The 25432-nt window shown below is 39.2% G+C and overlaps 1 protein-coding gene and 3 long non-coding RNA genes across 9 annotated transcripts in view; 2 read left to right on the plus strand and 2 right to left on the minus strand.

Moving 5' to 3' along the window:
• Lmpt (four and a half LIM domains protein limpet) overlaps positions 1-25432 on the plus strand; it is a 226708-nt gene that overhangs the window by 147921 nt on the left and 53355 nt on the right. For all 6 annotated transcript variants that reach the window (XM_076321165.1, XM_076321174.1, XM_076321124.1 and 3 more), the window contains 3 exons: positions 1856-2030; positions 3833-4066; positions 4510-4722. In XM_076321165.1, coding sequence (XP_076177280.1) covers positions 1856-2030; positions 3833-4066; positions 4510-4722 — 622 coding nt within the window. The remainder of the gene's footprint in view (positions 1-1855; positions 2031-3832; positions 4067-4509; positions 4723-25432) is intronic.
• The window catches only part of LOC143151848 (uncharacterized), a 54786-nt gene that overhangs the window by 23966 nt on the left and 5388 nt on the right, over positions 1-25432 (minus strand). The gene's annotated exons all lie outside the window — the stretch shown is intronic.
• Positions 9675-15707, minus strand: LOC143151842 (uncharacterized). Its single transcript, XR_012993440.1, has 2 exons — positions 14776-15707; positions 9675-10043 (listed from the first exon to the last, which is right to left on the minus strand). It is a non-coding gene; the product is annotated as an uncharacterized LOC143151842 (long non-coding RNA).
• LOC143151822 (uncharacterized) lies at positions 11044-19558 on the plus strand. The gene is made up of 2 exons (XR_012993435.1): positions 11044-12202; positions 14425-19558. It is a non-coding gene; the product is annotated as an uncharacterized LOC143151822 (long non-coding RNA).

The raw sequence follows: 25432 nt of genomic DNA on the forward strand, positions 1-25432 counted from the left end.
GCCTTGAAAGGCAACTTATTCGAGGAAATAGTGATTTTTCACGAGGGAACAAACTCACAGCACCTTTCAGGAATTATCCCCTCGAGGGCGCAGCGAAACGGTTGCTGTAATGTCACAGCCATAATGTCAGAGAAACGGCCACCTTGTTTGCCAGCGAACCGTAACTCGTGTCTTGCAAAGAGCTTTTAAACGATAACCGGTTCTCCTCCTTGTCACCTTGTTAAGGGGGCAGTCCGGTAATTTCGAATAAAGAAAAAAAAAAAAAAAAGAATCCAATTTTTGTAAATACTTGGAGCTCGTATTTTTTGTTTTTTTTTGTTTTTTTCTCTTTTCGTCGCGATCGATTCTCGGAATAGTTCGACTTCGCTTCAAAGAATTCGTTCGTGCACCATAAACAACGAATGGTATTTCGGTGCTCCCATTTGAATCGAGGTTAGGTTTGGCAATAGCGATTCAGCTGTAGTTCGTCGCCTTTGCACAGTAGGTATATCTTCGTACGTGTAAACGAACATTTAACTTCCAGGTACAAGGATTGTAAGCTTCGTGCAATGAAGATGTTAAATAAAATAAATAAAAATGTAAACGGTCCGTGTATAGTATTTACCGATTTTTAAGTATACTTTTTAGCGACAGATTTCTCACATTTACTGGCTAGATGGATGGCCAAGAGGGTAAACAGAAAAGTGTGCATCGTCCGAGAAAGACGCAGATGTTTGCATTAATTAGACGATTAGCGGGAAACGCGTCGTGGAGCGAACGCAATAAAACTCGATTAGAGGTTTTATCAGGGCCGAGGCGTATCTGGAGTTAATGAAACACCACGGGCAAATATTTATCGTCCGTGATATCCTCGGTCTAATAGATACGAAACCGAAGCACTTTCCTAAGCCGAGGAGGGGCATTAATCTTCTCTTCTCGCAAGAAGTGCACGCAGATCGGATCATTTTTTTTTTTCTTTTAAGGGAGCATTCTCGTTCGAGGGATCGAAGAAAATCTTTATTCTCGAACGGATTTTCTTCAACGTTCATTCTTCGAAAATGTATCCTCAAAACATCGTATCGAAATTCACGGTGATAACGAACTTGCAGTGATTTAAACAGAGCTGCGAAGGGTTTGGGACCACTCGTCGAATTGCCTGTATTCGAATATAATTTGAGTATCATTCGAATAAATTTTGAGTACCATTCGAATATAATTTGAATACCATTCGAATGTATTTTTAGTACCATTTGAATATATTTCAAATACCATTCGAATATACTTCGTTCGAATATACTTTGAATACTATTCGAATATTGTTTGAATACCATTCGAATGTATTTTGAGTACCATTCAAATGTATTTTAAATACCATTCGAATATACTTTGAATACCATTCGAATATACTTTGAATACTATTTGAATATACTTTGAATACTATTTGAATTTACTTTGAATACCATTCGAATATATTTTGAATACCATTCGAATATACTTTGAATACTATTTGAATATACTTTGAATACCATTCGAATATATTTTGAATTCTATTTGAATATAGTTTGAATACCATTCGAATATACTTTGAATACCATTCGAATATACTTTGAATATTATTTGAATATACTTTGAATACTATTTGAATATACTTTGAATACCATTCGAATATACTTTGAATACCATTCGAATATACTTTGAATACTACTCGAATATATTTTGAATATCACTTGAATATACTTTGAATACCATTCGAATATAATTTTGGTACTGTTCGAATAAAATTTGCATACAATTCGACTGCTATTCGAATATTTTATGCACCGATCGAGTATCTGGATATTCGTACGAATTCCAAAAATGATGTTTTCTGTTCCAGAAAGAATTGCACGAGCTGCAAGTGCCCACGGGAAGCGCACGATGTGTGCCACGAGGAATGGGTATCGGTCAGGTCTCGATTGGGTCTTAAAGGCGAAGAATCCTTGTTGCCGATTGGTTGCGATCCTAGAGAGATGGGCCTGGCATGGGCACCACCCGGCCTTCCGGCTCACAAGGTCGGTAATATTTCATCCAACCCGCTCAATTATTTTCTCTTTTGTTTTCCTTTTCTATGTACTGTGCAGAGTTGAGAAATTGACCTCTGGAAGGAGTTACGAACCGTATTTGGTCAGACATATTGGCCCACGAAGACTCACGACTAAGTAAATATTACTCGACGTTGTTCACGTTCCCCTTGCACGTGTTATTACAGTCTTTTCGAATCAAATCGTCAGATATAAACAAACAATGCAACTATTGGCTGGAACTTGTTGTACATTACTCATTTGTTGATCTCAGAACCGGCGTAATACGCATCGAGTCATCAAACTTTACACTTTCTTTTCGTTTATTACTTTTCGTATCTTTTTCTGGAACAATTATAACCAGTCCAAGAACTGTATAGTTGAACGTACACATAACCCTCTCCAGGAGTCATCTTTCCAACTCCTAACTGTACGTAGGGTAAGAGTAACAATTACCGTGCTCGTTAAGAAGCATCCTTTGTTCCTTTTACTTCTCAACACACGTATGTTATACTTTATTTTCTTTCTATTAACAGAAGTTCGTTTCTGTACGTAAAATATTAAAATGATTCTAAATATCCGGTGTATTAAAACTATAAATATAAAACACCTTCAATCGTGTATATCGTTAATGTATAAAAATGAAAATGTCGGTTTCATTCACGATAATCGGTTTCTATGCTGTAATCGATACCCTTACTCTACTCTGGTGTTTCGCTTCCGGGTTTCGGTATGGTCCTCCGTTCGATTCGAGCGCGAAGATTCAACAAACAATACGTCGTCGAATTCAACAACAGTGGAAACCGCGATTCAGCGATACGAATCGACGGATCGAGTTCTAATGAGATATAATACGAGTGTCGGATAAAACAGTTACGTGTTCACGGCTAAGTAGTTGGTTTACACGCGGTGGCGCGTGCGCGCGCGCGGTCTTGGCGCCCTTCCAGTTTTCAATATTTTCCAAAGCCCGCGGCATAAATTAGCAACTCGAGGCTGGTCTTTATCACCGCAACGGCGGATGCTTTATCGTTCGACGCTTCCTGGGGCCGCGGCCCACTCGCGTTTACGATACTTTTATTGACGCGTTTATTCCGCGATACGGCGAGTCCCGTTTTCGAGTAACAATTTCTTCACCGGATTCCAGCGACGGAATCACACCTACCTTCAACGTTTATATTCGTACTCGGCGCGAGCGAACCCGTCGAGTATCTCGAACGAGTGTAAGAAAATTTGTACATTTATCGATCGATTCTCTCGAGAGTACTACCAACGAATCGGCGAGATTCTCCCGAGTAAAATGAGTCCAAACACGACCCCATTCGGACGACTTTTAATCGAACAACAATCGAAAAATTTAAACAATTCGTAAAGTAAAAGTAGTCCGAAAGGGGTCGTGTTTGGACTCGTTTTACTCGGGAGAATCTTAATTCAACGACTAATTCGTTCTTGATTGAACTTAATTCGGAGGACTTTTAATCGAACAACGATCGAAAAATTTAAACAATTCGTAAAGTAAAAGTAGTCCGAAATGGGTCGTGTTTGGACTCATTCTCCTCGGGAAAACCTCGCCAATCCGTTGATAATACTTTCGCGAATGTATCATGAAAAATATACCAAGTTAAATTTACACTGTTAGCGGATCATCCGGGACCCGCTCGCTGTTGCTTCCTCTCGCTTTCTCTCGCTTACTTTCCTCATGAGATCTCACCTCGCTTTCAAGAGAATCGATTCTGTTGCTTGAAAGCGGGGATCGGTATGTATCCCTGGTTTACTATACTAAACTTGATTTACAGGTGGAGGAGTACTTTTCAATGCTGCCAGAGATCTCCGTGCCGCGGCTCGGTTCGCCCGGAGAAAGATACAGGGACCGACAATTGGCGATTCAGCTGCCTAAGCAGGACTTGGCCAGAGCTTATTGTCGCCACTTGAACCCGAAACACGCCAGCAGCGCTGACGACTTCATGGCGGCGAGGAACGAGATCGCGCTGGACATTGGGAACGTGGAGGAGGTGCTCGAGGGGGATCGCGTAAGTTCCAGCACAATTGTACAGGGTATTGCAGAAGTATAACTATACATTACACAGCCTGTGAGACCTCGTTGAAAGAAAAATATCTTGTTGAACGAAAATCGATCGTTTCGAAACCATTCGATTTTTCAATTAACAGATTTTACGATTGTATCATATGTAACGCGATACCACTCCTTTGGTACTTTACTAGTGGGAGTACTTTGGTAGATGGAAGTAAACGAAACCGAATATGCAAGCCACGCGAAACGTTCCGAGGTATTTACATTTTTTTTTTTATTCCTGTGAAATAAAATTCAGTATTTGGAACACTTTTGTATATCTTGAAATTACCAGTCGGTATACTTTGTCTCGGTTGTTCTGCAACACCCTCGAAAATCGGTTGTCACCCAGGTAGACGATACCATTTGATTTTACGTTTATCGTGTTCGGTTTGTCCACAGGAATGTGGTGCAGCATGCCACGCGCCTCTGAAATGCGGCAGCCTCGCTGTCTACGCGAGTAAACTGGGTCTCCTTTGTCATCCGACGTGCTTTCGATGCTCCGAGTGCAAGGAGCTTCTGGTCGATCTCGCTTACTGCGTGCACGACGACGCATTGTTTTGCGAGAGGCATTACGCCGAACAGCTGAAGCCCAGGTGCGCGGCCTGCGACGAGGTGAGTACTTGCTTTCATTCACACGAAGGAGTCGTAAATTCGTGTAAACAATATCCGATCACTTCTGCGACAATTCTCGATACAAAATTCGAATCGCGATAACTAATGGTGAACATTTGAATAAAAAGGTAAAATTCTTCAAGAAAATATTTTCATGATTGTAACCGGACTTAGTGACTGATGGTAAAGTAGAATTCTTATATTTCGAGGAGGGAAACGATTCTATAATAAATTACGAGACGAAGAAAGGCGTATTAAATTTCCAAGCGTCGTTCAATTATTGTTTTCTTAAAATATAAGATACATTGGATTGTAAGAACGGACGAAGTTTCTTAAATTTTAACAAAGTGTCGAAGCAGACGTAACAATTTCGTTGCTCCACTTCGCAAAGATACTCCAACTGCCATCTGTTGTCGTACCTCTGAAACTGTGTCAGTTCTGTCTTATCTTCGGAGTATTTTCTCTGCATTGTCCACGTATACCGACTGCGGTTCGATCGAATAGTTCGCGGAGTGTTTCCTCGCACAGAGTGCGCTGCATAACCGTTACTATATCTCCCAAAATTAATACATCGATTCTCCGCGAGGTTGCTCTGCTCTCGTCGGAACGATCGTATTCCCAGAAACCTTCCTTACCGACCGTAGCACGTTTGAAAACCAAAGCGCGGGAACTTTCTCCTCTTTCTCGCCTGTTCGAAGCAAACGAACGAAGAGAACGAGAAATAGTTAACGCGTTGTACTCGTTTACGTCAACGAGGAACTTAAGGAATATTTCCTCGCATTTTTATCGCTGGTACGGTATTGCATTCGCGTTGAAGAGAACCTGAAGTCTCAACAACGACCCAAATGTGCCGAGCGGCTGTCAAGGTGCGCATAAATCGCGATTCGTGCCAAGCTCGAGGGTTTCACGTCAGCTCGTACGTTTACGATCGTTCGTGATTTCGTTTACGATTTATCAGCTCGACGTTGACGAGATCGTTGTAAATCCCTGTCGATCACAAGTTAACAGAGACGATCCTCCCGATCCGAGAAACGTGTCACTACGTTTTTCGAACTTTGTCCGTTCTCCACGAATTCGTTTCAATCGTCCCGGACCGGTTCCTCGGGAGGATGATTAACCCATTTGCATCATCGCTCTGCTTAAGCTGTTGCGTTCGAACATCAGTGACGTTCAAACGACGACTGACTCGTATCACCGCGAACGGTTGATCGTATGTGCAGTAACGAGCATAAAAATTATTTACGGAGTTTATTAACAATATACTGTTTAGAACGATTAATACACAATATTATATAGTAAATATTTTACATTTTTTTTTTTTATAAAGAAGTAATGAACAAATATTTTTTTACACATGGAATAAATTTATTTAAATTACAATGAAGTAATTTTTGTGGAATTTTTTAAAGTGGTCAATACACAATGCTTCATCGCAAACGTGACATTTAAATTGCAGGTATCCTTACAGGAAAATTTCTACCGGTAAATCACGTAATGGAATCATTGACAGGTGTCTTATTTACATTTGTGTTGGCTAAGTATTTATCATCAATTTCTTCGGCTAATAGCTGTTCATACACATGAAACGCTCGATCCTTGATTTTTAAAGATTACGTAACTGTTCTGCAGCGTCGTGTCGATAAAATAAAAGAATGTTTTTTTATAGCCTTTTTTCCACCTTTGCATAGTGTTTTTCGCGTGTCACGCGGATTTTCGCGCGCTGCGACAATCATAGTGGCATAGTTTGAAAGATTTTCACAAAAGAGTGACATTTATTTAGAATACACTGATGTATGTATATTAAACTAATGGAACCAAAAAGTTCTTAGAAGTGGTTAAACGTGGTTTGTTGTAACAGTTCGTATAGTGTTTTTTGCATGTTGCAACACTCATAGTGTCAGTTTGAATGATTTTCACAAAAAAGTAAAACTTACAGTCTGTCTAACAAGAGCGTGTACGGCAAAACTTTTTTCTACGAATTGTTAGCTGGGAAATTGCCACTCGGGCAGGTACCCTGACCCTTCTTCTAGGATGCTTTGTAGAAAAATACTCAGTTATCGCCTATTCTTGATCAGAGCTGTGTCCCAAAATTATGCAACTAGTAGAAAGTATGTCTCGGAGACGTTAATTAATTATTAATAACGAGGACGATTGGACACCGTATCAATAATAAAGCGTCTTGGTCCATATCATGAAGAATATGTGTATTTTTTTTGAACTCAATATACCAAATAGTTTTCGAGTTTTGCCGTACACGCTCTTGTTAAACAGAGTGTATATCAAACTAATGGAACCAAAAAGGTTCTCACAAATGGTTAAACATGATCTGTTGTAACAGTTTGCATAGTGTTTTTTGCGTGTTGCAACACTCATAGTGGCATAGTTTGAAAGATTTTCACAAAAGAGTAAAACTTATTATACACTCAGCGACGTGTATTCTAAATAGTATGTATATCAAACTAATGGAACCAAAAAGAAGTTCTCAGAAGTGTTTAAACGTGGTCTGTTGCAACTGGTAAAATTGGAGTCGTAAGTTCGAGGACTATTAAACGCGCTCATTAATAGTTGACTCTCATAAGTTCGCGTATTATTACGCGCTTGGTAATAGTTGACTCTCATAAGTTCGCGTATTATTACGCGCTTGGTGATAATTGACTCACATAAATTCGCGTATTATTACGCGCTTGGTAATAGTTGACTCTCATAGGTTCGCGTATTATTACGCGCGCTTGGTGATAGTTGACTCATAAGTTCGCGTATTATTACGCGCTTGGTGATAATTGACTCACATAAATTCGCGTATTATTACGCGCTTGGTGATAGTTCACTCTCACAGATTTGCGTATTATTACGCGCTTGGTGATAGTTCACTCTCATATATTCGCGTATTATTACGCTTTGGCAGCTGTATGTTTGAAAATGTATGAGAAAGGGACATTGGAAGATCGGTAAGGGATCGTATATATACCAATCGGAGCAGCTACGGGAACTTGCGGGAAACGATTGGTGGTGAGTTTCCCTCTGGTGGCAAACGTGGGTAGCGCCGTCACAACGCGCTCGGTGATAGTTGACTCTCATAAGTTCGCGTATTATTACGCGCTTCGTAATAGTTGACTCATAAGTTCGCGTATTATTACGCGCTTGGTGATAGTTGACTCTCACAGATTCGCGTATTATTACGTGCTTCGTAATAGTTCACTCTCACAGATTCGCGTATTATTACGCGCTTGGTGATAGTTGACTCTCATAGATTCGCGTATTATTACGCGCTTGGTGATAGTTGACTCTCACAGATTCGCGTATTATTACGCGCTTGGTGATAGTTGACTCATAAGTTCGCGTATTATTACGCTTTGATGATAGTTCACTCTCATAGGTTCGCGTATTATTACGCGCTCGGTGATAGTTGACTCTCATAAGTTCGCGTATTATTACGCGCTTGGTGATAGTTCACTCTCATAGGCTCGCGTATTATTACGTGCTTGGTGACAGTTGATTCTCACAGATTCGCGTATTATTACGCGCTTGGTGATAGTTGACTCTTATAAGTTCGCGTATTATTACGCGCTTGGTGATAGTTGACTCTCACAGATTTGCGTATTATTACGTGCTTGGTGATAGTTGACTCTCACAGATTCGCGTATTATTACGCGCTTGGTGATAGTTGACTCTCATAACTTCGCGTATTATTACGCTCTTGGTGATAGTTAACTCTCACAGATTCGCGTATTATTACGCGCTTCATAATAGTTGACTCTCACAGATTCGCGTATTATTACGCGCTCGGTGTCGACAGTCACAACTCGCGCATCATTACGCGTTTGGTTGCAAATTGATTAATTCATCCACGTCAGTTCGGACAGCGTAGTCACTTAATCGTAAACAATCTACTCCTAAAATATCTGGAGCATAATGATACTGAGCGTCGCGCAACCGCGCGACGCGTTGCTCGGTAGCGTCGCGTCGCGTCGCGCGGGAACTGGGCCGCTTTCGGCTTTATTTAGATGGACGGAAATAGGAATCGGGTATCATACGCGTAACCCCCGTCACCGTTCGCGCTGCGCAATGCGAATTATGTTGCAAAAACGTGAATAATCGGCCACGATTTTCGCGAAACTCGAAACGATCCATTTTAACACGGAACGCCCCCTGGTGACTAACCACTCGCGTACTTTTAAACGTTGCTCATCGCTGGGAACCGATCCCTGTTCGAGCGAGGGGATTTTCTTTTTTTTTTATTTTTTGATATCAAAATCTTGATTTCAATCCTTGAAATGGGATTTCTTTGTCGAAGTGGAAAACGAAGAACGATTTTGAGCGAGAATATGGGTGGAGATTAGTTTTCTTAGATGAAATCTTGGAGAAAGTATAATTGTGAGATGATTGTACGAAGATGGGTGACGAAGGTTTCGTTTCGTAGCGAATTGTGGTTTGTTCTTTCGATTGATGGTGTTTTTATGGCGGTTATGGTATGGGTGGATCTTGAAAGAGAAAAGGGATATGTAGATTTCTTCGAGTTGGAATTTTTATACGGTAATGGTGAGTATTTAGTGACAATTTAGAGTGAAATCAATGTATTTGTAATATTAAGGAACTGGTGGGGTGGAGTGCAAGAGTGCAATAGTGCAATAGTGCAATAGTGCAAGAGTGCAAGAGGCGTTGCGCGTCACAGTTACGAGAGCTTTGTATATTGCAATTCTTGCAATGTTTGCAAGATGCATATTTGTATATTGCGATTTTTAGGGAAAAACACATGGAAAAATTGTTGTTTGCAATTGTTGTGAAGGAAAATAAAAATTGTTGCACTTGTGATACTGAATTTACTTGCATGTACTGGGTTGTTCGAATAGTCGTTTCGTTTTCCAAAATGGGGAATATGTAATTTGATAAAATGTTAAAACAAATACACTCTGAAAAATCGTGTCTCCTTTTTTTAAAAAAAAAAAAAAGAAACGAAATGACTTTCCAAATAATTTCAATAACAATAGTTTCATGGTGAGATTCTGATCATTGTTGTAGGGGTTCATTGTTTACATCACGAGAGAATTTCTTCGCGAGGATCGTGAGTCTCCTCGTCATCCGGATCTACGAGTGTCCTAAGCGATAATATCGTCTCTGGACAAGCCCATTATTTGCCTCACTTTACGAGAGATTCTTTCACGTGGTTCCAAGAGTATCTTCGCGAATAGTACCCCTTGTCACCTAGAGCTACGAGTGCCTGAGCGACAATGTCACCGTTGTACAAGGCCATTATTTATATCTCTTTACGAGTGATGTTACTCCGTGAGCACAGGTCTTCGTCGTCTAAATCTACGAGCCTCCTAACAAGAATAACCCATTTATTAAATGGAGAGTCATTTCGTTTTCCAAAATGGAGAATATACAATTCAATAGAATATTAATACACTCTACAAAAATCATGTTTCATTCTCACCAAAAAAAAAAATAAAACGACTTTCCCAACAACCCAATACATCTTCAGAATCTGCTTCCAAGCAGAACTCTCTCATACGGATCAACCAATCCCGAACACTTATCCCCAACGAGCACCCAAACAATATCTCTTCCACGCAAACCCATTAACAAATCCATCTCTCTCTAAAAGATACTCTTTCGCGTCAATAATTCACCCGTGAATACACTCTTTGTCGCCTGAACCGAGTTACTATGTTCCTCCACAGTTTCACATACTTGGAACATCATACTCCGCGATATGCCCTCTGCACAAGCCCAGACTTGTGTCTCGTATTTCGTACCGATCGAGAGTCTTCTCGTGAACGTTAGCTTTGTCACCCAGAATCGAGCTACTGTGTTGTTTCCACACAGTTGGAATGTTCAAGCAACGATCTAACCGTTACACCATTCTATAATATAACCATTCAATTTGTTAGGAAGAGTCATGGATGGCAGTACAGGGGTATCGGTTGACGTTTTGGAGATTGGGTGGTGGATAAGAGAGTTTCCTCGTGAACTGTAACTTTGACACCTAGAATCGAGCTACTGTGTTGCTTCCACACAGTTGGAATATTCAAACAACGATCTAACCGTTACACCATTCCGTAATTTAACCATTCAATTTGTTAGGAAGAGTCATGGATGACAGTACAGGGGTATCGGTTGACGTTTTGGAGATTGGGTGCTGGATAAAAGAGTTTTCTTGTGAACTGTAACTTTGTTACCCAGAATCGAGCTACTATGTTGTTTTCAAGCAGTTGGAACGTTCACACAACGATCTTGCGAGGACCACCGAGCAATCGAACATAACCTAACACATAACCCAAACACCAGGATCGCTGATAATCAAAACTCACGTACATAAGCCACGTCAGTTGAACAAAGATTCATTCATTGTGTTACTTGAGTTGTCAGCTTGCTTGAGTTTAAATCGCTGTTCGTCATCCGTCGCGTACTCTTACCTGTAATTGTGGTAGTCTATTCTCTACGAAGATATTCGGTAATTAGGCTAGTCTATTCTCTACGGAGATATTCGGTAATTAGGCTAGTCGATTCTCTACGGAGATATTCGGTAATTAGGCTAGTCGATTCTCTACAGAGATATTCGGCAAACGGTGACTCTCTACGGAGGCTTTCGTTAACAGTGACTCTCTACGGAGACTTTCGTTAACGGTGACTCTTTACAGAGACGTTCATTAAATAGTAATTTTCATTGATTACATCCTATATCTACAAGCTAGGAAATAAGTCAAAATAGTACTATTTTAATATTTGCAATTCGCGATTCGAATGGTAACGATTAATCATTACCAAATTAGAGGGTTGGAAAAATGATGGAGAATCGATGTATAAGAAGTAGCTATACTATTTCACTCGCGACCATTACCACCCAAGTTAAAAGACGTGGATAAAACAACTTTAAAACTATATTATTTTTTTATTCGATGATCCTGTGACGATCTCGTAGTTACACCGTCCCGTAATTTACCCGTTAAATTTCTCACGAAGAGTCATCGGTGACCGTACGATCGGGGGTATCGGTTGACGTTTCGGAGTCTTGGTGCTGGGTAACGTCAGCTGTCGCCGTACGTTACGGTACGTGCACGGGTCCGTGTAACGCGTCTGAATTGGTTTTCTTCCAACCGGAAACCCTGTCGTTTAATCGTGCGGCCGCGGCCGGTCGGTAATCTATTTTGATTTCTTGTCGAAGCTCCCACCACGTTCGCGGGCCTGTCCAGACACCGAGAACCGTTCCCCGTCTTTTATTAGAGTCAGTCAATTGGAGGCGAACCGAAAGCCGAGCGAACCGCGAGAATAATCGAGGGGGAGAACCACGCGTTCTATCTGTACTACGATCCGCGCCATAAACGTGGAACTAGGCGGAGCAAACCCATCGGGCCACCGAGACGTTTTTCACCGCGTGTTACGAACACGATCACGGAGAGATCGCTCGCCGAACGAAGACGCGCGATACGCACGCGGAGACGTTCACGCGCGAGCTGAGACGCGGTTCTCGAGTTTCCGGGTAAGTGAAGTGCGCCACAATCGTAAACACGAGCCAACACAAACCCTGGACACCGATCCCACACCAACCACCCCCACCCAACTCTCTCTATCTCCAACAAGTCGATGATTTATATCGACGATACACTCTCTGGGTATGTGTGACGATTAGGTTGAGGGAAAGACACTACATGTTTTAGAAAACGATTCTAGATGTCGTGAGTTGATGGTGGATCGTTATTGTAGATCTACTAGTTCGCTTTGTGCGGTATAAGGTAGAAAGGAATAAGTTACGCCAACAAGTCTACGATTTATATCGACGATACACTCTCTGGGTATGTGTGACGATTCGGTTGAGGGAAAGACACTACACGTTTTAGAGAACGATTCTAGATGTCGTGAGTTGGTGGTGGATCGTCACTGTAGATCTACTAGTTGACTTTGTGAGATATAAGGTAGAAAGGATAGACTATACACCTTCCAGAACGATTATATGTAACACCACTTGGTGATGGATGATTACTGTAGATCTGGTCTTGGACTATATGTAACTGTAGAGTAGAGGAAAAGACACTACAAGCCTTAGAGGACAATTCTAGATGTCATGAGTTGTAGATGGATCGTCACTGTAGATCTTCTAGTTGGCTTTGTGCAATAGACTACACACCTTTCAGAACGATTCTACGTAACACCACTTGGTCATGAATAACCATTGTAGATCTGGTCTTGGAATGTATATGACTGTAGAATAGAGAAAAAAACACTACACGCCTTAAAGGATGATTCTAGATAGACTACACACCTTCTAGAACGATTCTACGTAACACCACTTGGTGATGGATAATGACTGTAGATCTGATCTTGGACTGTATAGAGTAGAGAAAAAGGTACACTACACACTGTGGGTATTGAGTCTAAGTCGTTCGACTTTGTGATGAACGATCACTGTAAACCTGATCTTGTACTGTGTGGGACTATAGACTAAAGAAAAAGACACTACACGCCTTAGAGAACGATTCTAGATACCATGACTTGGTGATGGACGGTCACTGTAGATCTACTAGCTGACCTTTTACTATGAATGATTGCTGTAAATCTGGTCTTGGACTGTATGTAATTGTAGAGTAGAGAAAGATGCTACACGCCTTAGGGAACGATTCTAGATCTCATGAGTTATTGATGTACCATTACCATGATGGATCAGACCATGTAGATCTGCTAGTTGGCTTTGTTCAATATAAGATAGAAAACTACACACCTTCCACAACAATTCTACATACCACTTGGTGCTATGGATGATCCATGATGTTACATCAGGTTAATGTAAACCTGGTCTTGGACTGTATGCAACTGTAGAGTAGAGAAAAGACATAAAATGCCTTGGAGAACGATTCTAGATACCATGACTTGGTAATGGACAATCACTGTAGATCTACCACCTGGCTTTGTTCCATATAAGATAGAAAACAGAAGACTACACACCTTCTAGAACGATTCTATATACCACCACTTGGTGATGAACGGTTGCTGTAGATCTACTTCCTGCCTTTGTTCGATGATAAAGTAGAGACGCACTATACTTACGCCTTGGCCACCGATTCTACATCACTATTCCAACCTTCCAATTTGGTCACTGTAAATCTAGTTGCTTCGTGCGAAGTTAATGTAGGAAACAAGACACTACACATCTTGGACACCGATTCTATTATAGATTCACCGACTTCATAATTAACGATCATTGTGGATCTACTCTCCTGGCTTTGTGTGACGATCAACTAGAAAAACACTGTATACCTTGGACACCAATTCTGCATCACCATTCCAACCTTCCAATTTGGTAGTGGACGATTAACCTGGATCTACTCACAAGCTTTATACAACAATAAAGTAGAACTCTGTAACGCCCTACACAGAGATTCCTATACCTTCTTCCGCTAATTTAGCCTACGATGATCACTCTAGATCTACTTCTCTGGCTTTATACCATTCTATAATAGAGAAAAAAAATACTAAGTGCCTTGGATTCCATACCACCACCTCAACCCTTCAATTCAATAATCGACGATTAATCCAGATTTAATTCTCTGACTTCACTAGACGGCAAAGTAGAAGAACACTATACCTACTCCTTGGACATCGATTCTCCATCATCCTTCCAACCCTCTAACTTGATAACGAATGATTAATCTGGATCTACCCCTTAGATTTGTGCGACAATAAAATAGAAAACTTCACATGTCCTAGGTAGAGGTATTCCTACACCCTCCTCCGTTAATTCGGTCTACGATGATGACTCTAGATCCACTCGTTGGCATTGCACGACGATAAAGTAGAGAAAAGAACACTACACGACTTGGACACCGATTCTACATCATCCTCTAACCTTCAAACTTGGTAATCTGGATCTACTCTCTGACATCGCGCGACGATGAAGTAGAGAGACACACCACACGCCTTGGACAGCGATTGTAGATCGCTCCATCCGTTATGATAATCGACCAGTAGTTTAAATCTACTCCCCGGTTTTATGCGACAATAAAGTAGAAAAACACCTGACAAAAACACGCATTCCACCCTTCCCGTTTAACTTCTAACCAGATCGTAAACAATCGTCCGACTCGTAAAGTATTCCGTAAACCAGGCTCGTAAATATCGCGGGGACAGCTCGAGGAGGAACGATGGACGCGAGCTGCGCGAGCTCCCGTCGATCATCTCGAAAGACGCTCTCTGAGCCCCCGGATGGAAAACAAACGGTCTTTATACAAAAGCATGGCGCAACGTTGACGCAACGTGCTGTAATAGCTGTTGTCGTCGACATAAAATTCTGGCCGACTTGTCTATTTCGGGAGCGTCGCGGTTCACGTGCTATCGCGATGCGTCGGGCAAAAATCGACACACTGGCCCCCGTGGGGTTCAACCTGTCGTCGCGACGCCACGAACTAGACGCTGACCAACGTTGGCAGTGCCCGTGGACGATGATACGCGTCGATCTTCAGACACCAAGTAGCTCTAATTCGGGTTTCAATGTTGTTCGAACGGGTTTACGAAAATTCTTTGTCTCTTTATCTCGATTCTCGTTTTTAACTATTACTATATACGAGTATATTATACGAGTACTATATACTATATTTTTATTATCGCGAGAAAGAAGGTAGGAATTACAGTGAGCAGCTTTTCGTTGCACTTGCTACGCGTAATTCACATTTTCGGCTAGATAATGATATTCTGGTTAGGAAATATCCGAGTAATAAATACTCTAGTAGTGAAATATTCAAGCAGCAGTGATTTAATAAAGGTATTCTAGTATTTAAGTGTTCGAATGGCGATATTCGGGTAAAGGTATTCGGATAACGATATTCGAGTAGAAGTATTCGAATAGTGATATTAATCGCACAAAAATGAAATTTTTCACGCAAAGTTTCAGAGTTCTTTTCGACAGTAAAAGAGTAAATTCAAGGGCGATAAAGATCATAAATATCAAGAATATGTTTTCTACCAGTGTTCAATAAATTTAAAATTTCATTTCGTTCGCAATACGGAGAATTAATACTATATTTATTCATCTTCTGGTTGGAAAAGTACCCGAATATTCAAATAATTCAATACCCAAACGATCAAATACTCGATTATTCGAATACTCAAATGATTCATTACTCAAATACTCGAATACTCAAATAATTTGATACTCAAATACTCGAATACTCAAATAATTCAATACTCAAATATTCCTACGGTCGAATTCTTCGATATTTGACTACTCAAATGTCTCTCTCTACTCGATTACCCAAATATTCAAATAATTCAATACTCGAATGATCCAATACTCGATTATTCGAATACTCGAATGATTCATTACTCAAATACGCGAATACTCAAATAATTCGATATTCAAACATTCGAACAGTCGAACTCTCCGATATTCGACTACTCAAATGTCTCTCTCTACTCGAATATCCGAATATTCAAATAATTCAATACTCGAACGATCCAATACTCGATTATTCGAATACTCAAACGATTCATTACTCAAATACTAAAATACTCAAATAATTCGATACTCAAACATTCGTACAGTCGAATTCTCTGATATTCGACCACCCAAATGTCTCTCTCTACTCGAATACCCAAATATTCAAATAATTCAATACTCAAACGATCCAATACTCGATTATTCGAATACTCAAACGATTCATTACTCAAATACTCAAATACTGAAATAATTCGATACTCAAACATTCGAACATTCGAATTCTCCGATATTCGAACACTTCTCTACTCAGACACTCGAGTAGTCTGCCTCGGTACACACCGTATCAAAAAAATATTCAACCGCTGAATTATTCGAATAATCCAATCCTCGCGATCTCTAAACCGGTGAGGAGTAGGGTAGGGGAAGAGAATAAATTTATCCCGCGCTCGTTCCCAGCATTGATTTACCGGTCGACACCGGTGAACAACGCAAAGACGATAAATAATCACCGGTAAGCCATGCGCGACAACTCTCGAGCCAACGTCTTCCTCCGTGATACACCCACCACCGAAGGGTGGTTTCCGCTTCGAACCGATTCGCGTTACGAAGAGAACCGCTCCGCGTTCCGCACTCGTGTTTTCGAGACCGGTAACTCGAGAACCGGCGCTGGAAGCGTGAAATTGATTCGACGACACGGACGACACCGTTATTCCGAAAATAGCGGGATGCTTTTGCAACTCGCGAAGATGGATGGTGCAAATTGGGGTCACCGGGACCGCGGACAGTAAAAATAATTAAGAAAGGGTCGAGCGTCGTCACGCCCTCCTCTACGAAGAGGGTAACGAAAGTTCCACGTGGTTCAGTTCCCTCTTCCACAAAGTTTGCTCTTGACCGTTTTCCCGAACCTCGAATCAGGGGATGGTTGTTACGCTCGCGAACCGACTCTGGAGAGACTCCATCCACCTGGCACCGAATGGAACCACGTAATAGATCCAACTCGAAGGGAAGGTTGTCCTACGGTCGGCAGACACGGCTGCAAAGTTTCCGGCGGTCTAATTCGGTCGGCTCGCGAAGTGGCTCCGCCGAGATCCGGTGGCACGCTTTTCTCCGACCGTGGCACACGCGTTCGATCATCGACCGAAATAACATTGGCATTGTTCCGTTTCCCTCCAGAAGAACCGGCTTTCGTGGCAAACCGGGTCGACTAATTTCGACCCTTCGCCGAACCGAGTGGTAATGTCGCGCCTTCTACGGACGAACGTCTCGATCGAACGTTGGATCTTTTATTTTGGGTTGTTTGTTTACTTCTTTTTTTTAATGGATTTTTCTTTTTGAGACGCATCGGTAAGGTATAACTTACGAACGATACGGTTCCTAGTCGATTGTACACTGGGAAGGGGTCAAGGTCCACGGAATGCGACCGGTTGCCAAACGAACGGTTATGAACGAGAAATTGATTTCACGGAGTAGGGAGTTGTTGAATTTTTGCAGGAATGTATTCGAATGGTTTGAGTAGTGAGTATGGTTTGAATGGTTTGGGTATTCGGGGAATGTGATAGGAGTAGTTCGAATATTCGGGGAGTGTAATTAGAATAGTTCGAATAGTCGGTGAGTAAAATTTTAATGCCTAGAGTGTTCTGTGAGTATACTTGGAATACTTGGAATACTTGTAGAGTATAATTAGAATACTTCAAACATTTGGGGAGGATAATTGGAATAGGTCGAATATTCGGGGAGTGTAATTGGATGGGTCGAATACTCGGGGAATACGATTTGAATAGTTCGAGTATTTGAGGAATGTAATAGGAGTAGTTCGAATATTCGGGGAGTGTAATTAGAATAGTTCGAATAGTGGATGAGTAAAATTTTAATGCCTAGAGTGTTCTGTGAGTATATTTGGAATGCTTGGAATACTCGTGGAGTATAATTAGAATATTTTGAACACTCGGGGAGGATAATTGGAATAGCTCGAATATTTGGGGAGTATAATTGGAATAGGTCGAATATTCGAGGAGTATAATTGGAATAGTTCGAATATTTGGGGAGTGTAATATAGTTAGAATAGTTCGAATACTTGGGGAATGTAATTTGAATAGTTCGAATATTCGGGCAATGTAATTGGAATAGTTCGAATATTTGGGGAGTATAATTGGAATACTTCTAATACTCGTGGAGTATAATTGGAATAGTTCGAATATTCGGGGAATGTAATAGGAATAGTTCAAATAGTCGGTGAGTAAAATTTTAATGCTTCGAGTGTTCTGTGAGTATACTTGGAATACTTCTAATACTCGTGGAGTAGTTCGAATATTCTGGGAGTATAATTAGAATAGTTCGAATACTCGTGGAGTATAATTGGAATAGTTCGAATATTTGGAGAGTATAATTAAAATAGTTCGAACAGTCGGTGAGTAAAATTTGAATACTTCGAATGTTCTGTGAGTACAATTAAAATACTTCGAGTAACTCGAAATCAATACATATAAATTCTAAGCATATCTCTAATAAATTGTAAAAATTATACAAAATCGTTCCAAAAAGAATCTTATTTTACGTAATACTCTACTTTCGTTTTATATAAACTTCCATTCCAATGGATCATTGAAAAACAATCGTTTCAATCATCCATCCAAATACATATATCGATATTCTGTCGCTATTTATAGCGTCCCACTATTATCCACTGCTCCAAAAACTGTCTACTAATCAAGACCTATAATTTGAGACACGATTCGTTAGAAAAAAATAATTTCGATCCTGTATGAAAGGTCGAATCAGTCCCACGATTTGAAGTCTGACTCCTTACAGAAAAAAAAAAGAAGAAAAATAGTTTCGTTCGTCTTTGATTCTCAACCCTTTCGAGAGGTATGGATCGAACACTATGAAACGAGGGGAGCAACTGGTGCTCTCCTCGATAGTGGCAATGTCGTCCGCGGTTGTACGCTCGTTGGTTCCACGGATCCGGTTAGAACGAGACGAACAGAGCCGCGATTTATTTCGGTTCGTGTCCCGATAGGTCGTCGACGATACGTTTATTTTCGGCGCGGGTTGCGGACCAAGTGGTCCGGACGAAGATTACGCAGCCGGCGCTCCATTCGCGGCCGCGGATTTCGCGAGGATCTCCTTTACCTAGAGAGAAACCACAGCCTTCTTCCTCGAATCGGTTCATTCAGTAACCAGCTTGGAAACTCCCTTGAGGATTCATTCTCTGAAACACCGATTACATTTTTCGAATCACAACCTCGATTTCCAGAGAGAGAAAAAAACGCACGGTTCTCAAACGTGAATAAAAAAAAAACAGTTTGGAGAACCGAAAAGAAAAATTCTTTTGTGTATCAAGTGTGGAATGTACATAGTCGTGTTCGAGAAAAAATGTTCGTACTGTAAATATTGGAACCTTGTAAAATAGAGAAAGAAGATTAGAATAATGATAAATAAGTAATAATGAAAAGGGAGGAAAATTTCGTTATTATTTCATCGATTATCGTTCGTTCTCGTTTTCTTTGATTGAATAATTTTTTTTTCTAATTTTGTAACGTTTTTCTGTTTGCATTGTAAATATTATGTACCGTATGCAAGCAGTCGAAACATAGATCACAATGTTTTCCAAAACAAAACTACACACTTGGCTTCGTTCGATAACTAAATATGTGTTTCCGTTATGTAAAAATTCTTCAGAATTGTTGTCAAACATTCTTGGCACACTGTGGTCGTTTTCATAGCACGATGGTGCGCCGCAGCACAGTGGTTAAGAATCACTGCTCCAAGAGATAAACTCTCGCGTTAAACGCTGTGCGTGATTTATTTTTGGAAGTCTCGGAGTTATACCATTCGGAATGGTTTCAAAGCAACACCACGCTTTTCACGATTTCTCGGACCTTTTTCTAAACATCGTGCGACCTACTCTCAGATTTCGTCGATTCGTTCAATCTATTCGAAGATACTGGCCCACACAGATTATTGCTTGAAACTATTTCCTCGTTTCGTATTAAAAGATAGGAGTACGATCATTATTTACAAAGAGTTAATGACGTATATAATTTTGTTATTTATTTTACTATTTATTCTACTACTTATTTCACTATTTATTCTACTACTTATTTCACTATTTATTCTACCACCCATTTTACTATTTATTTTACCATTTATTCTACTACTTATTTTACTAATTATTTTACTATTTATTTTACTACTTATTTTATTAATTATTTTACTATTTATTACACTACTTATTTTACTAATTATTTTACTATTTATTATGTTACTTATTTTACTACTTATTTTGCTATTTATTTTACCATTTATTCTACTACTTATTTTGCTATTTATTTCACTATTTATTCTACTACTTATTTCACTATTTATTCTACTACTTATTTCACTATTTATTCTACTACTTATTTTACTATTTATTTTACCATTTATTCTACTATTTATTTTACTAATTATTTCACTATTTATTCTACTACTTATTTTACTATTTATTCTACTATATATTTTACTACCTATTTTACTATTTATTCTACTATTTACCATTCACTTGAAGAATACAAATTCAACTCCAAAACACTCGTCTACGTAAAAATTAATTTAAGTAGCACAAGACGTACAATCGATTACTTTCGAGCAGCAATGTACCTGTACGTGTAACATTTGAGTTATTTTAAACGTTTCGGCACGGAAATAACCACCGAAATACCGAATAAATATTCGTTATTAAGTTTTCCAATGATACGATCTGGCAACATCCGTGGAAAGTAATTCCACCCCTAAACGATTAATTCAGAATTTTGTAATCCTACTATTGGCGACCAACGTAGCAATGTTCATCACGTTGGATAAATTGAATTGCACCCGTCGCGGGATAAATTTACCGTGAAAATTAACCGGCCCTGAACCGATCGAGCGTTTGCATTCGTCGCGATTTAAATACTGAATGAAGCAGCCGCAACAGAGGGCAAAGCTCTTCCACGCGTCTGCCACACGTTTCGTCAAACGATTCTCTCTTTCGTACGAACGAAAGAAAAAAAAAAGAACCACGTGATCCAAACAAAGTTCACGCTTCGCCAAAGTAAACGAAAATGAAAATCTGTACGATAGAAAAATTCAACGTGTGTCGACCGACGGTTTTCTTTCACACCGCCGAGTTTTCAAGACAGGAGTAGAGGATGTTTTGAAAAACTTGAAAATTTATTTTCTGAAAATTTCATCGTTCTTCCTCCGATTTTTAAATATTCTGTAACAATTTATAGATAAATATACTAATCAATGTTTTCTTTTATTGTATATTTATAGATAAACACACTAATCACCTTTTATTTCATAATACATTTATAGATAAGTATACTAATCAACTTTTCTTTTATTGTACATTTATAGATAAGTATACTAATCAACTTTTCTTTTATTATACATTTATAGATAAATATACTAATCACCTTTTCTTTCATAATACATTTATAGATAAGTATACTAATCAACTTTTCTTTTATTGCACAATTATAGATAAATACACTAATCACCTTTTCTTTCATAATACATTTATAGATAAGTATACTAATCAACTTTTCTTTCATAATACATTTATAGATAAGTATACTAATCACCTTTTCTTTTATTGTACATTCATAGATAAATATACTAGTCACCTTTTCTTTTATTATACAAAACAGTAATGGGACCGTAGTCCAAAATTTACAATAAATCGCTAATTTATTGTAAAGTAATTTAATGTAAGTTATATCAAATTACATCAAAGGGTCCAGAAGCTTTTCTTCTTTAGATATATAAGCTAATATATAGAAGTTTTAAAGGGTACAGAAGCTTTCCTTCTTTAAGCATACAAGTTACAATAGGTTGCTCAATAAGTTTTGTCGTTCAATAAAAAATGGCACTATTAGGTTCGTCGTTTTATTTTTCTAAAGATGGTACTACTGATAGATGAACATGTGTGAAGTTTCATGTAAATATCTATCGATTCATTTGTATATTTACATCTATTCAAAGTCAAAGTGTCATAGTATCTTTTTTACAATGGAAAAAAATAATTGTCCATTTTACAATGGACTTATTGAGCAAACCTAGTATATACAAACTTTTCTTCTATACATGTGATAATTAACAAACTATTCAAAATGGATTGCCATTTTGCTACAAGATTCCGAATTATTATTGTTCATATCGAACATCTTTCTTCGATTTCTACTACACTATGTTTCCAAGAAAATGTCTCTTCCTTTGATCTCACAGTAGAATCAAAATCGTGCAAGTATAGATTATCGAGGAATCGATAAGCTAACATAAAGTTCAAGTGTCATATAATTTTTTTTTCCAATGGAAAAAACGACAAAACTTATTGAAGAACCTAATATATATTATAGAAGCTTTAAAGAGTGCAAAAGCTTTTCTTCTATACATATGAAATAATTACCAAACTAACCAAATTGGAGCGCCATTTTGCTTCAAGATTCTGAATTATTATCGTCAATATCGAACGTCACACACGTGACAAAAAAAAAAAACTATCCAAAATGGAGCGTCATTTCGCTCCAAGTTTCCTAATTATTATCGTCAATATCGAACCTCTTTCGTCGATTTTTAATATATTATACTATGTTTCCAAGAAAATGTCTCTTCCTTCGATCTCGTGGTAGAATCAAAACTGCGCAAATATAGATCATCGAGGATTTGATAAACTACTATAAAGTTCAAGTGTCATAGTATTCTTTTTCTAATGGAGAAAACGACAAAACTTATTAAATAACCTAGTTATACAGAAGATTTTTTTTCACACACGTGACAACAAAAAAAACTATCCAAAATGGAGCGTCATTTCACTCCAAGTTTCCGAATTATTATCGTCAATATCGAACCTCTTTCGTCGATTTCAAGTATACTATGTTTCCAAGAAAATGTCTCTTCCTCCGATCTCGCGGTAGAATCGAAACCGCGTTACGTCCCGCGCAAATATAGATCATCGAGGGTTCGATAAGCCGGAGGCAGGCCGTTTCGATATCTGTTTGGATCGCCGCCAGAGCGACGTACCGCGCGCAAAAGCGTGTATCGAAGATCGGGTCCGGCTCGTTGATTCGTAACCGATGAGGTAACCGAAATAAAATCGTTCGAGCCACGCCAGAAATTCGGCCGTGCATCTCGGCCACGTAAACATCGCGGAATTTACGCGTCGCGTGCGATCACCGCGGAATGAAACGCGTGCGTTAATCGATCGCTGCGATACGCTCGAAGGTCGACGAGAATCGAACTTTCTCTCGACAAATTGACACTCGAATCCCGCCTCGTCTCGAGCCGAGATCTCTTAGCCCGCCAAAAATTCTGCAACGGATCGTTGCGGGTTTATTTCGATTTACTTCGTATTATTGCATCCCTCTCATCGACGCGACGTTGTCATCGTTTATATTTATACTTATTTTCTCGGTTTTCCTTGTTATTTTACCGTACTATTATTACAATGTCTTCAAGGTTAGGTTAACGATGGCTTTCGGAGCTACCTTCGTCTCTGCACCGAACGTACAATGGCGTATTGTAATTTTGTTTGCTTTTTCTAGTGTGTACGATCCTTGGTATAACGATGATTTATTATTACGTTTGGAGAATTGTCATGTGGGAGAAATTTCGGTGGAAAAATTGTACGAGAATTCTTTTTCGATTGAATTTTTACACAAATCGAGTAAGATTATTTATTTAATTCGGTTGACGTAGGGCCAGTCTCGTGAACTCACGCGGACGTGAAGCCGGCCGATAACTACCGAGCTACCGATTTCGCCCTTTGATATTTCTACAAAATTTTTCTTCGTATCTTGTTAATTCTTACCAAAAATCTTCTACGAATAATATGTGTACGTTTTTTATAAATATAAACAATATTTATGTGTACGTTCATATTGTTTTTGATAAGAGAATTATTACCCGTTCGAATAAATGTCAATAGAATATTATCGAACGAAGGTCAAATCTAATCGAAAATTTGTAATTGCGTGATAATTCTTAGGCGGGTCCAATAAACAATCGGGATTTGGCAGTTCCCTCGTTAGCTTCGTCCAAAGACGATTAATTCCCGAATTAATCTCCTATTCTTCGTCGAGAATACATTTTTTGCCCTCAATTATTTAATGAGAGGGTTATCATCCGTTCGAATCTACATATGTATGGATAGAACATCGAACGAAGGTCAAATCTAACTGAAAACTTGTAGTCGTTCCAACATCGTCGACACTGCTTCCTCCCTATCTCTTCTCGCCCACTCCTCCCTCTCTTTATCTATGTCTATCTCTGGCTCACAGTCTCCCTCTTGTTCCTGCTCTTGCTCTTTATCCCCTCTTCTATTCCCTGTTTCTCTATCTCTACATCTACCTATCTACCTATCTACCTGTCTACCAAATTACCTTTCTATTTATTTACATATCTATGTATCTATATACCTGTCCACGTAATTATATCTACCTGTCTTCCTGTTTACCTGTCTACCTATTTCTATCTATTTGTCTATCTGTCTACCTATCTACCTATTTCTATTTATTTATCTACCTATTTCTATCTAGCTATCTACCTGTCTACCTATCTACCTATTTTCATTTATTTATCTACCTATTTCTATCTATTTATTTACCTGTCTACCTATTTACCTATTTCTATCTATCTATCTACTTGTCTACCTATCTACCTATTTTCATTTATTTATCTACCTATTTCTAGGATAGCTCTATCTATATACCTGTCTACCTATCTCTATCTACCTGTCTACTTATCCCTATCTACCTGTCTACCTATCTCTATCTACTTATCTCTATCTACTTATCTCGATCCACTTATCTCTATCTACTTATCTCTATCTACTTATCTCTATCTACCTATCTCTATCTACCTATCTCTATCTACCTATCACTATATACCTATCTCTATATACCTATCTCTTTCTACCTACGTCTACCCACGCACCACTACCCACCTATCTCTATCTACCTATCTTCACCTACATATCTCTATTTACCTATCTTTATCTACATATCTCTATCCACCTATCTTTACCTACATATCTCTATCTACCTAGTTCTATCTACCCAGCTTTATCTATTATATTTACCTCTGTCTATCTGTCTCTATCTATTTATCTCTATTTACCTAGCTCTACCTATCTATCTCTATCCACCTATCTCTATCAACTTATCTCTGTCTACCTAGCCACCCGTATACCTATCCACCTATCCACCTATTTACCTATCTATCTATCTATCCGCCTCAGACTCTATCTCTGTCTCTGTATCT

This window comes from Ptiloglossa arizonensis, chromosome 1, assembly GCF_051014685.1.
Source record: "Ptiloglossa arizonensis isolate GNS036 chromosome 1, iyPtiAriz1_principal, whole genome shotgun sequence".
NCBI lineage: Eukaryota > Metazoa > Arthropoda > Insecta > Hymenoptera > Colletidae > Ptiloglossa > Ptiloglossa arizonensis.